Here is a 15,897-nt window from a genome sequence, read left to right on the forward strand (position 1 = left end):
AGTTAAATAAACATTATGACATCCAAATCAGAAAATAAGGGGATATAAACACTTTGATACAATGCACCAGAGGGCGCTGTATTCCAATTTTTCCTAAGAAAGAAATCCTTGAGTCTACAGTTTGCATTTCCACTGAACATATTTGCATGCTGGGCAGAAGGCATTCTTGCTCTACTTTGGAGAAGCAGTTTATTTCCAGGTGGGCTTGGTTTTAAAAGCAGTACCTACGTCCAGCAATGTTTTGCCTCTTCACTACCTCAGAAGGTTGATTATCTGGAAGAGTGATTATGAATTTCATGGTTCAAATATTTTAAAGGCTCTTCTAAAATTGCCTTTAAAAACTGTGTGCCATTTCCTTGTTGGTATCTTCAATAGGAGCACAAATTTTATCTTTTGGAAGAAATTTGATTTCTGGAAACAACCTAAAGTTATTGAGTACCAAGGAAATAAATAAGGGAGATCATCAAATTAGACACTACTGGATACGTTGTTTTTCTTTTCAAGCAAGAAATAAATTCTTAACTTACTGGTCTTATATTAGATGTTTTGAATGTTATAACACAGTAGAGGAAAGTATTTAACTGAATACAAGAAAGTGCTAGTTGTGTAGCATAAATTCTCAGCTATCTGAGAATCATCATTTAGGCTTCTTCCTGGCCAATTAGGAACAGGAAGTGTCCTGTTGCCTCTATAACATATCATTCATAGTAGTAAGAACCCATGAAATTACCCCCAAATGAAAAACTGCAGTATTGTTAATAACTAAAATCTATGTGATTCTCCTATACCTAGTCCTAAGGTAATTAGTGTTCATTATTTTTTTGCTTTCCTTTTTAATTTACTACCTCTCTATGTGTTCTTAGAAATTTTGTTTTGATTTTGTTTTGACTTAATAAAAACCATACCATGCTTTGTGATTTTTTTGACTTCTCAAAATTGTTATTTCTATAATTCATCTATTTTGTTAATTGGTGTTATTTATTATGATTATTATATTTTATTCTGTAGCTGTCACAGTTTTTTTTTAAAAAAAATCTCTTTCACTGTTGAAGGGCATTTGGACTGTTTTGGATTTTGCTCTGACAAATAGTGATATCTTGAACATTCTAACATATAGACCTAGTACACAAATGGAGTGATTTCTCCAGAGATAAGGTTCAATTAATTATTTTTTCCTCTAACATTTCTACATGTAATACTGGAATTATTCTACTGGAGTTTTCTATATTTCAAAAAAAATTTTTAACAAAAATCTATGAAGAAAGTTTCCAAAATGATTAATGCAATTCCACATCTCATATTGACTAATTTACTTCTAGGGAGCCAGAATTACATTTGGTCCTTTGGACATTTGTATGATACTGTTTCCTCTTTGTACTTCACAACATAACTGAGGTAGAATAATAGATATATAATAATATAATTATACATAGTAACATGTAAATAAGTAGATGTGACAGATAAGGCATGTGACTCGATAAGGCCAACTGACCATAAGATGCTTCAGATAAAGGCTTTCATCTCTCTTGTATAGTACTCTCTGAAGTGCAGCTTCACTGACACCTAGAATGTTTCTTTCTGGAATATGCCATTGTCTATTACCTGAGAAATATGTTACTTATAGCATGGAAAAGCATGGATGTGAACCTGCATATCCTTTCTTACATGTATAAGCAGCTTTCCCTGTACCAAGTTTGATACGCCTAAGGGTACTGCTGAAATCTTTATTACCTCAACTCAAAAGAAGCCTCCAATTTATTCAACTAATATTTATTAAGCATATACCACAGCTAGCATCATAAGCTACTCTTCATTCTTATGCCATAGAAAGACCTTCAGGCTCATTCTCACTTTTCACACAGAAGAGAGTCTAGTTTCAAAGGTGTCAAAAAATACAGTGAAAACTGCTTGAATTCACTTTTTTATCCTAGGTCTTCAGGATGGAGAAGCCTAAACCACCCAAGATCCTGAAGATTACAGAAAGATCAGAGAGCCCCCCAGAAATTAGTTCATACCCAAACATCAAAGTAACTGAGTCAAAATCAAAATTGTTTTCTTTCTTGCATTTATCATGTTTCTGATTGAACACATATTTCTTGAGAAGCAAGATACGCATCCAGGTTTTTCAGAAGATGGCTTTCTATTTAGAAGATCTGTCTTTGTCTTCTGCTTACAGGTATGCAGTAGGATCACTTAAGTCACAGTTTTCAATGTGTATGTGTGACTGTATGCCAGGATGAACTTTCTGCAGGGGCAAAAGAGTTCCCAGTTTTTCTCCCTTCTTGATAGAACCTTTGTACTTAATTGGCTTAATATAGAAAATTTTGACACAGAAACCTAAAAGAAAATAAGTATAGTTATTATCTGGACTTCAATAGCCTTGAATCAGACATTTTAAACATAAGAACAGAAATGGACAAATGACTTCCTAAAAGAAATACAGTTGAATGAACTTGGGAGGAATAGAAGAAAATGACAATTCTGTAAAAAGACTAAAATTACAATATGCAAAAAGGAGAATAGACTCAAATGAACTCTGATTGAGGTATTGAAGAACAGTAGCAGGAGAACATGAGGTAGTGGGAAATTGACCCCAAACAGTATTATTCCAAAGCATATTCTGATAAAATTATTAGACTTCAAAAATAAAAATGGTTATGGAATAAAAATATAGACTTCTAAATATCAAAAAAAAAACTTAACAAAAGAACTACCAAGTAGAGAAATAGTACAATGCAATATTTATAAAACAATATGACAGTGTTGAGATTAAATATATAATTCATATCTGTAAGTGTGAATGGGCTTGTCTGTTTAATACATTTCCTATTAGCTTGAAAAGTAAAACCAAATTCTATGCTGTGTGAAATAAAACAAGAATAGAAAAAGCTAAAAATAAAGTACTGGAGAAAGATTCACTAAGCAAATGGAAGCAACAAGAAAGCAAGAATTATGTTCCTATTACCAGAGAGTAGAATTCAGGCCAAGAAGCACTGAAACAAGACTAGAGAGAATGGTGTAATTTGGTAATGGCCAGGGGTTCATAAGTAAGATACAAACATTCATGTGTTAAGTAACTCAGAAATCGTCTATATGAAGCAAAGACTACAGATATGCAAGGAAAAATAGAAATACACTAATAAAGGCAGACTTGAACATATTACTCTGTTAAGTGCAACTGGGTCAAAATGGGCCAAGAAGAAAAAAAAAAAAGGCTATATAGAATTTTGTTATTCAATATGGTAGCCACTAGCTACTTGTGGCTATTCAGCATTGGCCATGTAGCTAGTCTGAATTAAGATGGGCTTCAGCATAAAATACACAATGCATTTGGAAGATTTAGTATACAAAATTACTCTCTTTCACTGAAGGGGCTCTGGGACTGAACTGGCTCAAGTCTGGGAACTGGCTGGAGATTGTAACCCACTATTGTGATGATTAAAGTCAGAATTTTGATCATGAGATCTAGATATTTTCTCAAAAAGAGCAAGATTCCAATAGGCTGCCCATCCATTCAGTTCTGGTGTTACCATGATAAATGAGCCAATACCACAAATCTCTGAGGTTCAGATGAATCTGAATTACTGCTTCATCACTGCTGCCTGTTAGGTGACCATGCTGACTACTGTGGCTCTTAAGTGCCACCTCTTCAGAGAACCCAGTTTTATGGCAACTGCTTCTGCTGTCATTTGGGGCCTGCAGAGGACAGCCACCAAACAGCTCCTCAAAGATGTGGTTCCCTCACAACCTTGGTGAGAGAATATCCTCTGATCTCACCTGCAGTAGGAATGCATATGTATATTCATTAAAAGGTACAAGAAAGTTCCTAGCAGTATTTTCTCAATCACCTAGAACTGAAAAATACCCAAATGCCCATCTAAAGAATAGCTGAGAAGCTACAAGTATATGCACATAATGGAATGCCACTCATGAGGAAGAGTGAACGTGGATTTAAACAGAGCATCATCACAAGTATGATGTGGAATGGAAGAAACCCCACAGGAAACAGTGCATTCTGTTTAATTCTATGTTCCCCACACCACCCACCCCTGTACTGGGGATTGAACCCAGAGGCCCTCCACTACTGACCTGCAGCCCAACCCTTTATTATTTTTTATTTTGAAACAATGTCTTGCTAAGTTATCTATGCTGGCCTTGAACTTGGGATCCTTCTATCTCAACCTCTAGGGTAGCTATTTATACAATCTTCTAAAATAGCAAAACTAGAAGCCAGGGTAGCAATTGTCCTCTCTGGGAGCAGTAACTGAGCAATAGCTAACACAGGGGTTTTGGGGAGACTGGACAAGTTCTGTCTTGATGTAATACAAGTTTGCAACAATTCACGGAACTGTATGTTTGTGTATTTTGCACCTTTTTGCATGTATATTATACTTTGAAAGAATTAAAAAACAAATCCAATGTCTGGAGTACCAGTAGACCTGCTTTACCTAGAACTTATAAAAGCCTCTGGAAATATTTCACATTAAAATCTTTCAGAAATGTCAACTTTTAAAAATACTGGTAAATAAAAGTTTCTATCCATTATGATTAATAGATTTTTTTTAAAGCAAAACTACTTAAGCCACAGAAAGAAACCCCTTCAATGAGCTATAGAGTTTGGTGGAATGTGTGCATAAAGCAGAAGCTTTGGGGGAAGGTACTAGAACACTTTTGAAATGCATCAGCTGTTTTGGTTTGTTATATCCTTTATGTCCTAGGTTTTATAATTTTGAAATAAGTACAAAACTAGTATGTATGAAACCTACATTAAGTAAATAAGCATCGGTAGGGGTCCCAGGTCTGTGCATCACCCTCTTACCTCTTCCAGAGAGCCGAAGACCATTATTAATGGCATTTTTGTTTTTGTACGGTTTCTCCTGGCCCATGATCATTCCAGTGAATGGTGCATACACGGTAGATCCATCAGAACACAGGACATCCACGCCCTGATGAGGTCTCTGATTTCTAGGATATAAAGAAGGTCCAGCAGATTGAGTAGCTGCCCTAGGATACTATTGCCCACGAACATGGTTTCAGCCCACTATTCCCAGTCTAGGGTATCTAAAATTGAAGCTGCCAAAACATGTTGGGATGTTCTAGGATTCCTCACTCTGTTTAGCCAAATTTTAACCTCTCTCCCTGTAGGTCATAATAACCATGATGTAAAGATTAAAGCATTTAAAATAGTACTTGATACATGGTGAGTCTTAAACAAATATTAGCTATTATTATTATATGGCATTTTAGGGAAATGAGACAGTACATGTAAATAAGTTTTATGGCTTGACCTCTTCAAGACCATTTAGAAAAGAGTTGTCTTTTTATGAGAACTTATCATAAAAATATCACATGTTACCCTAGTCTTATTTTTCTCTCAGTGACAAGTCATGGTAAACATCATTTATTGCACGTGGTATTTTAATGCCGTGACTGATGCCTCCTGGGTTTGTTAAACTGTGTGGAGCACAAACACAAAATGATTCCAGATTGTGAGGTTGCTTGAGTCTGTCTCTAGCAAGCCCTCAGTTCTGGCTTTCCACTGTTCTCACTATGCCTGCTCCCTCCAGGCTCCTCTCCTTTCAATAGATCACTGCCAAGCAATTAGATTCACCAGAATTGTTAGAATTATCTGTAAAGTAACATTGATCCAAGTGAAGAACCAAGAAGTTGTTGTGGTATAGGTCCAGTATGTATAAACTTTAGAATTAAGTTAAGATTTTAACTGAATCCTCATTTTGGCAATCCAGAGGCCATTTTCCCATATTTCCCATATTAGCCCTATCTCAGGTATTTGAGGTTGCTTTGTAATTAGCATCTGAAAAAGTGAGAGTTCCGCTTCAAGTAGGATGGAGATCACAAATACAACTGGACACATGGCTATTACCTCAGACAGTGCCACCTCTTCCCAGGTAGTATGTGTTATTGAACATTCATGAGTTCACAAACAGCACAGCTCAGTTTCTCGTTGTCTGGAATGGATTGAGACACTTTCTTACCTGCTTGGGATCAGCCTCTAACATTCAAATTCCAGAGCCTGAGTCAGTTATAATGGGCTTGGTGGAAAAGAATCCAAAAGCTTGAATTCAGGCAGAACCTTCACCATCTCCAACTGGATTTGATGGGACTAACACTTTGGTACCTCAGTTCAAGTTCCTTATCTTTAAAACACAATGTTTGATTTTCACCCTTGGGAAGCCAGGTGAGAAAAATCAATGTGTAGAGAGGTTGAGAGGGAAACATTGTGTTTATTCCCTTCTCTTTTTCTTATTTTGTGATCTTTCCCCCATTCAAAACCCTTACTTAAAGCAGAGTTCTTAGAAGTTGCTCCAAAGACCGTGGTGTTACACACACGTCTCTGGGTTTTTAGACTGCCTGAAGGGGGATACTCATGAGCCCTCAAGGAAACATGGGAAAGGACACTAAGAAAAGAGGTGAGTAGCTAGAGACTGGTGGGTATTTTCAAACCCCATACCTTTGAGCAGAGTACTGTCCACAGCCGTGGCTGTCACATGTCCGGATCTCATTGGAATGCTTGCCTGCACATATGTTAGCCCATGGCCCAGCCAGTGCTGAAAAGGAGAACCATGAAAGCCTTAGATCTCCCCAGCCTCCATTTGCCTATGGCCTCCCAGGGATGCTAAGAAGTCTTTTTCACTACACTTTTTGCCTAACTTTCTGTGGTTTCTGGGAGACTCTTTCTTACAGAATTTTGTGTCCTGATTCATATGTAAAACTGACTTTTTCTGTAGCCACAGAATTCTGTTATGTGGCACATAAAGTGTTTATTTATGTATAAGCTTCATCATTATAACTTGTTTCAAATTATTCACTAATAAATGGTGTAAATTGTACTTTTCAAATTTTTTTTGCTCATTACCTGGCATGGGGACCACTATGTTTAAGTTAAGTAAAAACAAGCAAACAACATAGCTCAAAGAACCAGCTTCAGAAATTCTAAAAGAACTTTGAAATGCTGCTTTATGGTTTGTTCTAATAATCAAATCCAAGCAAATGTTTGAATTAAGGGCAAAACATACTTGAACGAGCCAAGTTTATTCAACACTAAATAAATCTGTCATATTTGTGGACATGGAAGAAGAAGATTCTAGAAATAATCTAAAATGTCAAAGCAATTTCATCTAGAGGGAGGTCAGAAGAGAGGGAGGGGCGGAAATAAAAGCAACTCTATGAAAAGTTATGAGGAAGAAAAACATGGAATTTTCTTTCTCAATGTACTTTGTGCAAACTTTAAGTGCAACTTGTCTCTTAGTAAGCACTTGATAAATTGCCAATTGAATTAAATTTCCTGATTTTTTAATATTAGCATTCACAGAACTGAGTTAGCAAACTCAGCCTTTCACTTTGAAACTAACAAAAGCAGAAGCAAAAACAAGAACCTGTAAATTTGATGATTGATTTTTCTTTGAAGCTACAGAATATTGTCAGTAAGTGTTTTCTTTAATATACTTTTAAAACATGGACATCAGAAGTCTTCCACCTTGGAGGTAAAGCTTCAAATCAACACCCTGATCCAGATACATAATACCATTACTTCTGCAACTAGTATTTATCCTTCGGAATTGAGACATATAGTAGACAATTATTAATCTGTTCATTTTTCTTTCTTGCTATGAACATTAAGGGTGCATTGCTTTTGTACCAATCCACACCAGTCTTTATATCAGGAATTTTCTAAATCCAGTTCTTAAACTTTTCATTTTCTGTTTTGTCCCAATTAAATCATAGATCAAGTTTGAAAGGCTTTTCTGAAAGTCTTTCCACTTCCACTGTAGTTTTCCTTCATTAAAGAACCAGAACATTGGGCTGGGGTTGTGGCTCAGTAGCAGAGCGCTTGCCTATATAAGGCACTGGGTTTGATCCTCAGCACCACATATAAATAAATAAAATAAAGTTACATCAACAAGAAAGAAAGAAAGAAAGAGAGAAAGAAAGAGAGAAAGAAAGAAAGAACTAGAATATTAGAGATCATCAACCCCCCCAAAAAACATATATTTTTCCTATCCCACTTTTAGTAACTAATACATAAGTTTCTTTTGCAATTGTGCTACTAATGACTTTTAAATCTGCCCAGGAAATAAGTTTTTAAAAATTAGCCAAAGTTCTAAAAATTGTACTTTCAACTTACCAGTGGAAATCAAAGCCGCTGAAAGGAGGACCCTTGTGGAAAACATCTGGCTTTTGCTTCCCTTATGTTTCTTCCTCTAATTAGAATTGCCCCCACGCTCTCTTTGAAGAATATTCAAGTTTGAATGAATATTTTCGGCCTCTTTAGTCTTATAATTCTGTCTCTCTGATTTCTTTTAATTTGGTGTGAGACACAGAAAATAGAATGGAACAAACCAACTTCTAATATCCCATGGATAGTGATTTGACACTTAGGACCATATAAAAGCCTTTGATCTGAAGAAGCAGCCAGCTTTATTGGAAATACTGACTAAATATTAACAGGAAATGATAAGACTAGGTGCAGATTGATGGTCTTTGTGGCTGTGGTTGGGAAGAGAATATATATGTGAATAACAGTATATTTACTACTATCTGTAGATCTTTTATTCATTTCTTGAGTAGCACATATTTCAGAAGAGAATTGATCATTAATAATGTATGACCCTTCATAACATATTCTTCCATATATCCCTTAGGGTTTTTTTTTTATTAAGATGTCAGTTAGATTTCATCTGTGTAATAGATGGATACAACATGCATAGCATCCATCAGTAGGAGAAAAGATATATGAACTATGGTAGAGTCATATAATGGAGTGTACCAGTTTAAATAAAGACAATCTCTATGTATTAGCACAGTTATATCTCTAAATGTACAACTGAATTAAACAGTTGTTTTAGTAGTATGTATACATATTGTATTCTGACATTTATTTCAATAGCAAAGTTTTAATATTCATGAATATCGCATATACTGTAAATAAACAAAAAAGGAGAGAAATGAAACTGTGGAGAATATACAGAGTATTTAAACTCTAAAATATTTTATTTTTGAAAAAAGATCAGAAGCAAATATGGGAAAATATTAATTTGTTAATTATTGAAGACAGATACATAGATGTTGAGTTCTCTTTGTACTTTTCTGTGCACTTCAGTGTTCTGTATGTTTCAAATATACCTTAGCAGCCCTTTTCAATCCTTATAAGTAGATGAGACCTAGAATCTTCTGTGGAAACATTCTCATTTAAGTAAATATTTTGCTGTAGAAGGTTGGGACTGTGGCCCCAAATCTTCACCCTCTCTGCATCCTCACCCTTGCTGTGTCTCATCAGGGTGAGAGGGGATGTTCTCAACCCTGGATTTTAGGTCAGCAATGTGTCTTTAACCAGTAAAGTGGAACAGAGGTAAGAGCACATTCGTAGGCCTGGGCCCTGATGGCCTTTGTCCTCACACTCACCTTCTTGTGTTCTGCCATTGCTGCGAGGAGCACATTCCCAGCCCAACCTGCTGCCCTGAGAAGAAGACCAAAGCCACATGAAGCAGGGCCACCCAGTGAGCCAGCCCAGCACAGCCCATAAAAGTGTGAGCGATAACTATGGTCGTGCGATGCCGCTGAGGCTGGGATGGTGGGCTATGCAACACTAGCCAACAGTGCCAGTTAGAGTGTGCACCACCCAGGACTTCAATCACCCTTCACGGCTTATAATGTGGACAGTGCAGAATATCAACACATTGAATGTCACAGAACTGAGTCACTGTACTGAAAAAAAGCATAAATTATGGGAATAAAATGGTATTCAGAGACAGACACAGATGCACACAGTATGTAGTACAGGATAAAAGTACCACTTCGGACTATTAGGGAGAAGCTAAGTCATCCATAAATATTATTGAGATAAAATCTGGCAAGATGTAAAATCTTGATTCAACCATCAAAGTGAACCAAACGTTTCTCTCTTTTTTTCAAGATAGAAAAGTTGAATTTGTATGTAACAAAAATTAACATATTTAAATATACTTCTCACACTAATTTACATGAAAAATACCAAGGTCCAAAGATGATGAAATTATCATGATAGAATATTTACAAAATAAAATTGGTTAGTAAACACAAAAATAACTTTTCAAGGTCAAAGGAAGTAGAAAAACCAGCAACACAAACTAAGTTTCACATGTCAAATTTAAAGTTTTTAAAAAAAATCAATCACAAGATGTTAACATTGATGGAAGGTGGGTGATAAACATAAAGAATCACAATGTTATATAACTCAGCATTAAAAGAATAAAATTATGGCATTTGCAGGTAAATGGATGGAGTTGGAGAACATCATGATAAGTGAAATAAGCCAATTTCAAAAAACTAAAGGCTATTTTCTCTGATAAGTGGATACTGACCCATAATGTGGTGGAGGAAATTTGATTAGGCAAAGGGGAAGGAAGGAAGAGGAGGGGACATGGGGGCAGGAAAGATGGTGGAATGAGATGAACATAATTACCCTAGATACATGTATGACTGCACATGTGTTATGACTCTACACCGTGTGCAACCGGAGAAATGAAAAGTTGTGCTCCATTTGTGTGTAATGAATCGAAATGTATTCTGCTATCATGTATAACTAATTAGAACAAATAAAAATGCAATTTAATTTTAAAAAAGAATTCTTGGTTTATCAACTTTTCTATAAGTGTAAAATTATGAACCGAACACTTCTATGTGTAGACACACAAAGAAGAAGGAGAGGAAGGAGAAGAAGAAGGGGGCAGAGAAAGAGGAGGAGGAGAAAGAAAAGAGGGAGAGAGTCAGGGAGGAGTGAAGGGAGGGAGAGAGGAAGGAAAGAAGAAAGGGAGGGAAACCTTATATTAAGAAATTCACAAATTTTGAATGAAAGATTTTTAATGGTCTTGGAATAGGTTAGGCCTTTCAAAGAATGTCCAACCTCCTAGAAGCTATAAAAGAACCATTTGCTAATGTATTGTAGTTAATAAAATTAAAAAACAAAACAAACAAAAAAACTTCTTCAAGGCAAACAGTTTTCTACTCAGAGTCAAAAAAGATAATGGGCGCGGTAGTGCACACCTGTGATCCCAGCAGCTCCAGAGGCTAAGGCAGGAGGATTGCAAGTTCAAAGCCAGCCTCAGCATCTTAGTGAGACTTGTCTCTAAATCAAATGCAAAATAGGGCTGAGGATGTGTCTCAGTGGTTGAGTGCCCCTGAGTTCAATCCCTGGTACCAAAAAAAAAAAAAAGATAATAATCTGGGAAAAATACCTCTAACACATATGACATAACCGATGAAGTACTCATCTCCCTTAGATACTGAGAATTCTTAAGAAGTAAAAGAAGTGCTGGACTTGATGGTACATGCCTTTCATGTCTGTCATTCTAACTACTTGGGAGGCTGAGGCAGGAGAACTGCAAGTTCAAGGCCAACCTCAGCAAATCAGCAAAGCCCTGTCACAAAAAGTAAAAGTGCTCCGTGTGAGCTCAGTGGTAGAATGCCTCTGGGTTCAATCTCCAGTACTAAAGCAGAAAAGTCAAAGACATAAGGAAGCTGATAGAAAAATAAGCAAATGATATCAATAGACTTTCATAGAAGAAGAAATACAACTTACCAAGAAGCATTTGAAAATATGTTCTATTTCACTTATAATGAACAGTCATAAGCCAGAATGAGGCACAGTTTTTCACCTATCAAAGTGACAAAGCAAGCATTTTTGGAAAGAGGCAAACTTATTGATAGTATAAGTTGGATAGGCAGCCATGTATCTGGTCAATTGTTTTTCTTATTTCAGTTATATCTCTCTGCTAAGCCATCGGCCAAGAAAGCATTTATTTTTCCTCTCTTAAGGCTAATTGTGTCATTTTGTTTTTAATTTCTCTATAGGTTTTTAAGGAGTAGTTATATTGAGTGTTATGATATAAGTGACACATTCTTATTACAAAAATTACACCAAAATGCAGAAAAATATAAAGCAAATCACCATTACCATTATGTATATGTATATATACCTCACACAAATTTGCAAGAAAAGCAGATAGATAGATAGAGATATAAATATAGATCTATTTCTCTTTAACTTGTCTCTTAGGGTATCAGTATTTTACTAAACGTGTGCTGTCTTCAACTAGAGCATAGCACTAAAAGTAAAATGCAGGAAAAGACTAAAGTCTTTTTTTAACAGACTACTAAATAGCAGAAGAGTAAAGTATTGGGCATGTCTGGAGCTTCCATTTGACATATTTACATAAAACCATTTTGGTTTTACTTAACTGTGGGAATAATATGTGAGAGGGTATGGAAATCCCAATCTTTGATCTCTAGGATCTTTGATCTAGCCTTTGTGAAAAGGATGGGGTCAATGTGCTTTGCAAAGGGTTATTGGCCTGGGTGACCTGACCAAACACACCTGGCTGCCTCCCTTTCTCCTCTTCCTGGGGTTCATGGGGAGGAACCTACCTAGAAACAGTAGGCTGTGTTAAGTCCCTGACTTACTAACCAAATGCATTCAGAAACCAGAAATAAGGCCAGAACCACTCTACTAAAGTTGCATAATGATGGTTAGAGAGAAAAGATGTTATAATGCACATGTTTTGGCTAGTGGGAGCCTTAGCTCAGTCATCATCCCTGGTTTAGTATCTTCCATCCCTGATTTGAAAACGTGTAAATCATTCGTCTACCTGGCCCACTCTGCATCCTGCTACAAACACAAACCATCAGCTGAGAGAGAGAATGGAAATAATTAAAAATATGAAACATAGGTCATCAACATTCTTGGAGATGAAAGAGAGGATTTGATTACAAAAAAAAATTTTACATAGGGAATAGACTCATTCCTATGTTTTCTAATATATGGGGTTGTTGACTTATTCTAGAATCTAAAGAAGCTTTTTTTTTTTTCAGCAAGCTATTTTCTTTTTTATTGATGGAATGAGTAACAGACACCAGGTTGTGACCCCTGCAGCAGAGTGGGCATTAGGTTTGATTTATTTTAAATTAAGTCATAAGCTACAGAAAGTGGACTGCTTTGGCCCTTTATAAAACATATACTGTGTATGCAGGGCAACTTTGTTCCATGTATAATGCAGACTTTAATTTTGGGAGATGTTGTTAGAGGTTTTCTGGCTAGTGACCCTGAAGGAGAGTTATCTATGTCTGGTTGGCACATATGCAGAACATGAGAATGTGATAAACCCGATCTCTCATGCATGATGGTATCATCTGTCCAAAATAGACATTAATAATCAAGCATGGAAATCTGTCAAACTAAATGTATACATGTCCCCAGGATCTTGTACAGCACAGAATATTTCTGAAATGTTAATGTGTTGAGGTTCAAATCTACTGGCCATCTCTGATGAAGGTGAATTTACCTAATTCAGAGACCAGCCCTTAGTTTTCTGTGTCCCAGTCTCAGACTCCAGGAGAACAATACATAAAGTTACTAGAGACCAAATAAATGAGCACAGAAATGATAGATAGATGGTAGATAATAGGTAGGTAGGTAGGTAGGTAGGTAGATCATAGATAGATGATTCTAAGGTAATAGATGATAGGATTCTCAGTGGAAATGATTCCTCTATAATGGTGGAATACATGTACATTCTGGTGTTACAAGTCTTAGGAAAGTGTTTTAGTGAATATGGAACGGGAGCAAAAAAAGCAAAGATTTTTAAGAGCTTTTCTAACCAGTTTTGTGGTCCCGTGTCAAATCAATTTCTTTTCCCATGAAGAAATGGCATAGAGAATGTTTCCCCCTGGGTGTCACTAAATGGAACCGTGAATCTCTGGCTCCTTGATTTCCTCTCATGTCCCTGGGCCTACGCCCTTCAACTGTGAGTGCCTGGAGGTAGGTCATGTAATACACAAAGCCACAGAATAAGCAGGGTCACTCAGGGTGTCTATGTTTCTTTAGAATTTGGGGATGGAGCAAGAAGAAAAGAAAGAACCATTATATATGTTAAATGTGTGTCTTTAAATTGAGATTTAATTCATATACGATAAAATGCATTCTTTTAAAGTACATAGTTCAGTGCTTTTAAATCTATTCATAAAGTCACACAATTTTTACCACTTTCTCATTCCAGAATATTTTCATCATACCAAAATGAAAAATCATACACATTAGTAGTTGCTCCCTCTTCTCTACTTTCCTTGGCCCTTGGCAATTATTAACTTGCCTTTTCTATCCATGGATTCACTTGTTCTGGATATTTCCTATGAATGGAATCATGTCATATAAGTCCTTTAGTGTCTGTCTTCTTTCACTTAACACAGTGTTTTCAAGGCTCACCCATATAGTCCCATGTGTCAGGACTTTATTCCTTTTTTTTTTTTGATCTGGATAATATTCCATTGAATGAATATGCCACCTTTTGCTTATCCACCCATCAGTTGACAGACATTGAGTTGCCCACTTTTCTTTGGCTATTATGAATAATGCTGCTATGAACATTCATGTTTTCATATGAACATGTATTTCAGCTGTCTTGGGGATAGACCTAGGAATAGAATTGCTAGGGTGCATGAGACCACTGTGTTGAATGTGTTGAGGAAGTGTCAAACTGTTTTCTAAAGTGGCTGTATCAATCTACACTCTCACCAACACTTGTTATTAGCTGTCTTTTTAATACAGAAATCCTGGTGGGCATGGCATGGTATCTCATTGTGATTTTGATTTTAATTTCTCTAATAATGGATGGTGCTGAGTATCTTTCCAAGTGCTCAGTGACCATTTGTTTTGGTCAGTTTTTTTTTTTCCTGCTAAAAGACCTGACAATAACAATTTTAGAGGAGGAAAAGTTTATTTGGGGGCTCATAGTTTCAGAGGTTCTTAGTCATAGACAGCTGCCTCCATGTCTCAGGGCTCAAGGTAAGGCAGAATATCATGGTGAAAAAGTGTGGTGGAGGGAAGCTGCTCACATGATGATCAGAAAGGAGAGAGAGAGAGAGAGAGAGAGAGAGACAGAGAGAGAGAGAGAGAGAGAGAGAGAGAGAGAGAGAGAGAGAGACTCTCCATTTGCCAGATACTAAATATAAATCCCAAAGGTGTGCCTCCAGTGACCAACCTCCTCCAACCACACCCCGCCTACTTCAGTTACCATTCAGTTAAATCCCATCAGGAATTAACCAGTAGTGTTTTTTGAAGCACGGAACTTCTTAATTTTAATAAAATTTAGTCAAAATTTCATTTGATTGCTTGTACTTTACAAGACATATCTAAAATCCATTGTCTAATCCATGGTTTTTTAGTTTTATTGAGGTACAACTGATACAGGAAAAGTTGGACATGTTTAATACATGTATTTTTATGAGTTCTCTCTCTCTCTCTCTCTCTCTCTCTCTCACACACACACACACACACACACACACACACACCATCACCAGAATCAAGATACTAAATATATCTGTCACTTCCAAAAAGTGTCCTTGTATTATTTTGTGGGTGGAATTTTTGTTTTGCTTTTTGTTTCTTTTGTGGTAAGAACACTTAACATGAGCTCTATGTTAGCATGTTTTAAAGTGCACAATGCCATATTGTTAACTATAGGTACTATGTTGTACAACATAAACTCTACAACTTTTCCATCTTGCATGACTAAAATTTTATACCCATCCAACAACAATTGCCCTTGTCTAACTCATTCCAGTCCCTGGCAACTACCATTCTGCCCTCCTGAGAGTCTATTTTAAATACCTCATATAAATGGAATCATTATATTTGTCTTTTTGTAACTGATTTATTTTACTTAGCATAATGTCCTCTAGTTCCATCCAAGTTGTTGTAAATAAGATTTCCCTCTAGGGCTGGGGATGTGGCTCAAGTGGTAGCGCACTCGCCTGGCATGCATGTGGCCCGGGTTCGATCCTCAGCACCACATACAAACAAAGATGTTGTGTCTGCCAAAAACTGAAAAATAAATATTGAAATTC

At 36.4% G+C, this 15,897-nt stretch overlaps 1 protein-coding gene across 1 annotated transcript; it reads right to left on the reverse strand.

The window, feature by feature from the left end:
* Positions 1 to 2,048: 2,048 nt before the first annotated feature.
* Lect2 (leukocyte cell derived chemotaxin 2) lies at positions 2,049 to 8,425 on the reverse strand. Its single transcript, XM_015488588.2, has 4 exons — positions 8,147 to 8,425; positions 6,473 to 6,569; positions 4,820 to 4,965; positions 2,049 to 2,337 (listed from the first exon to the last, which is right to left on the reverse strand). Exons 1-4 carry the CDS (start codon positions 8,190 to 8,192, stop codon positions 2,171 to 2,173), a joined length of 456 nt encoding a protein of 151 aa, XP_015344074.1. The 5' UTR covers positions 8,193 to 8,425; the 3' UTR covers positions 2,049 to 2,170.
* Positions 8,426 to 15,897: the final 7,472 nt, after the last annotated feature.

Source organism: Marmota marmota, unplaced genomic scaffold (assembly GCF_001458135.2).
Source record: "Marmota marmota marmota unplaced genomic scaffold, marMar, whole genome shotgun sequence".
Classification (NCBI taxonomy): Eukaryota; Metazoa; Chordata; class Mammalia; order Rodentia; family Sciuridae; genus Marmota; species Marmota marmota.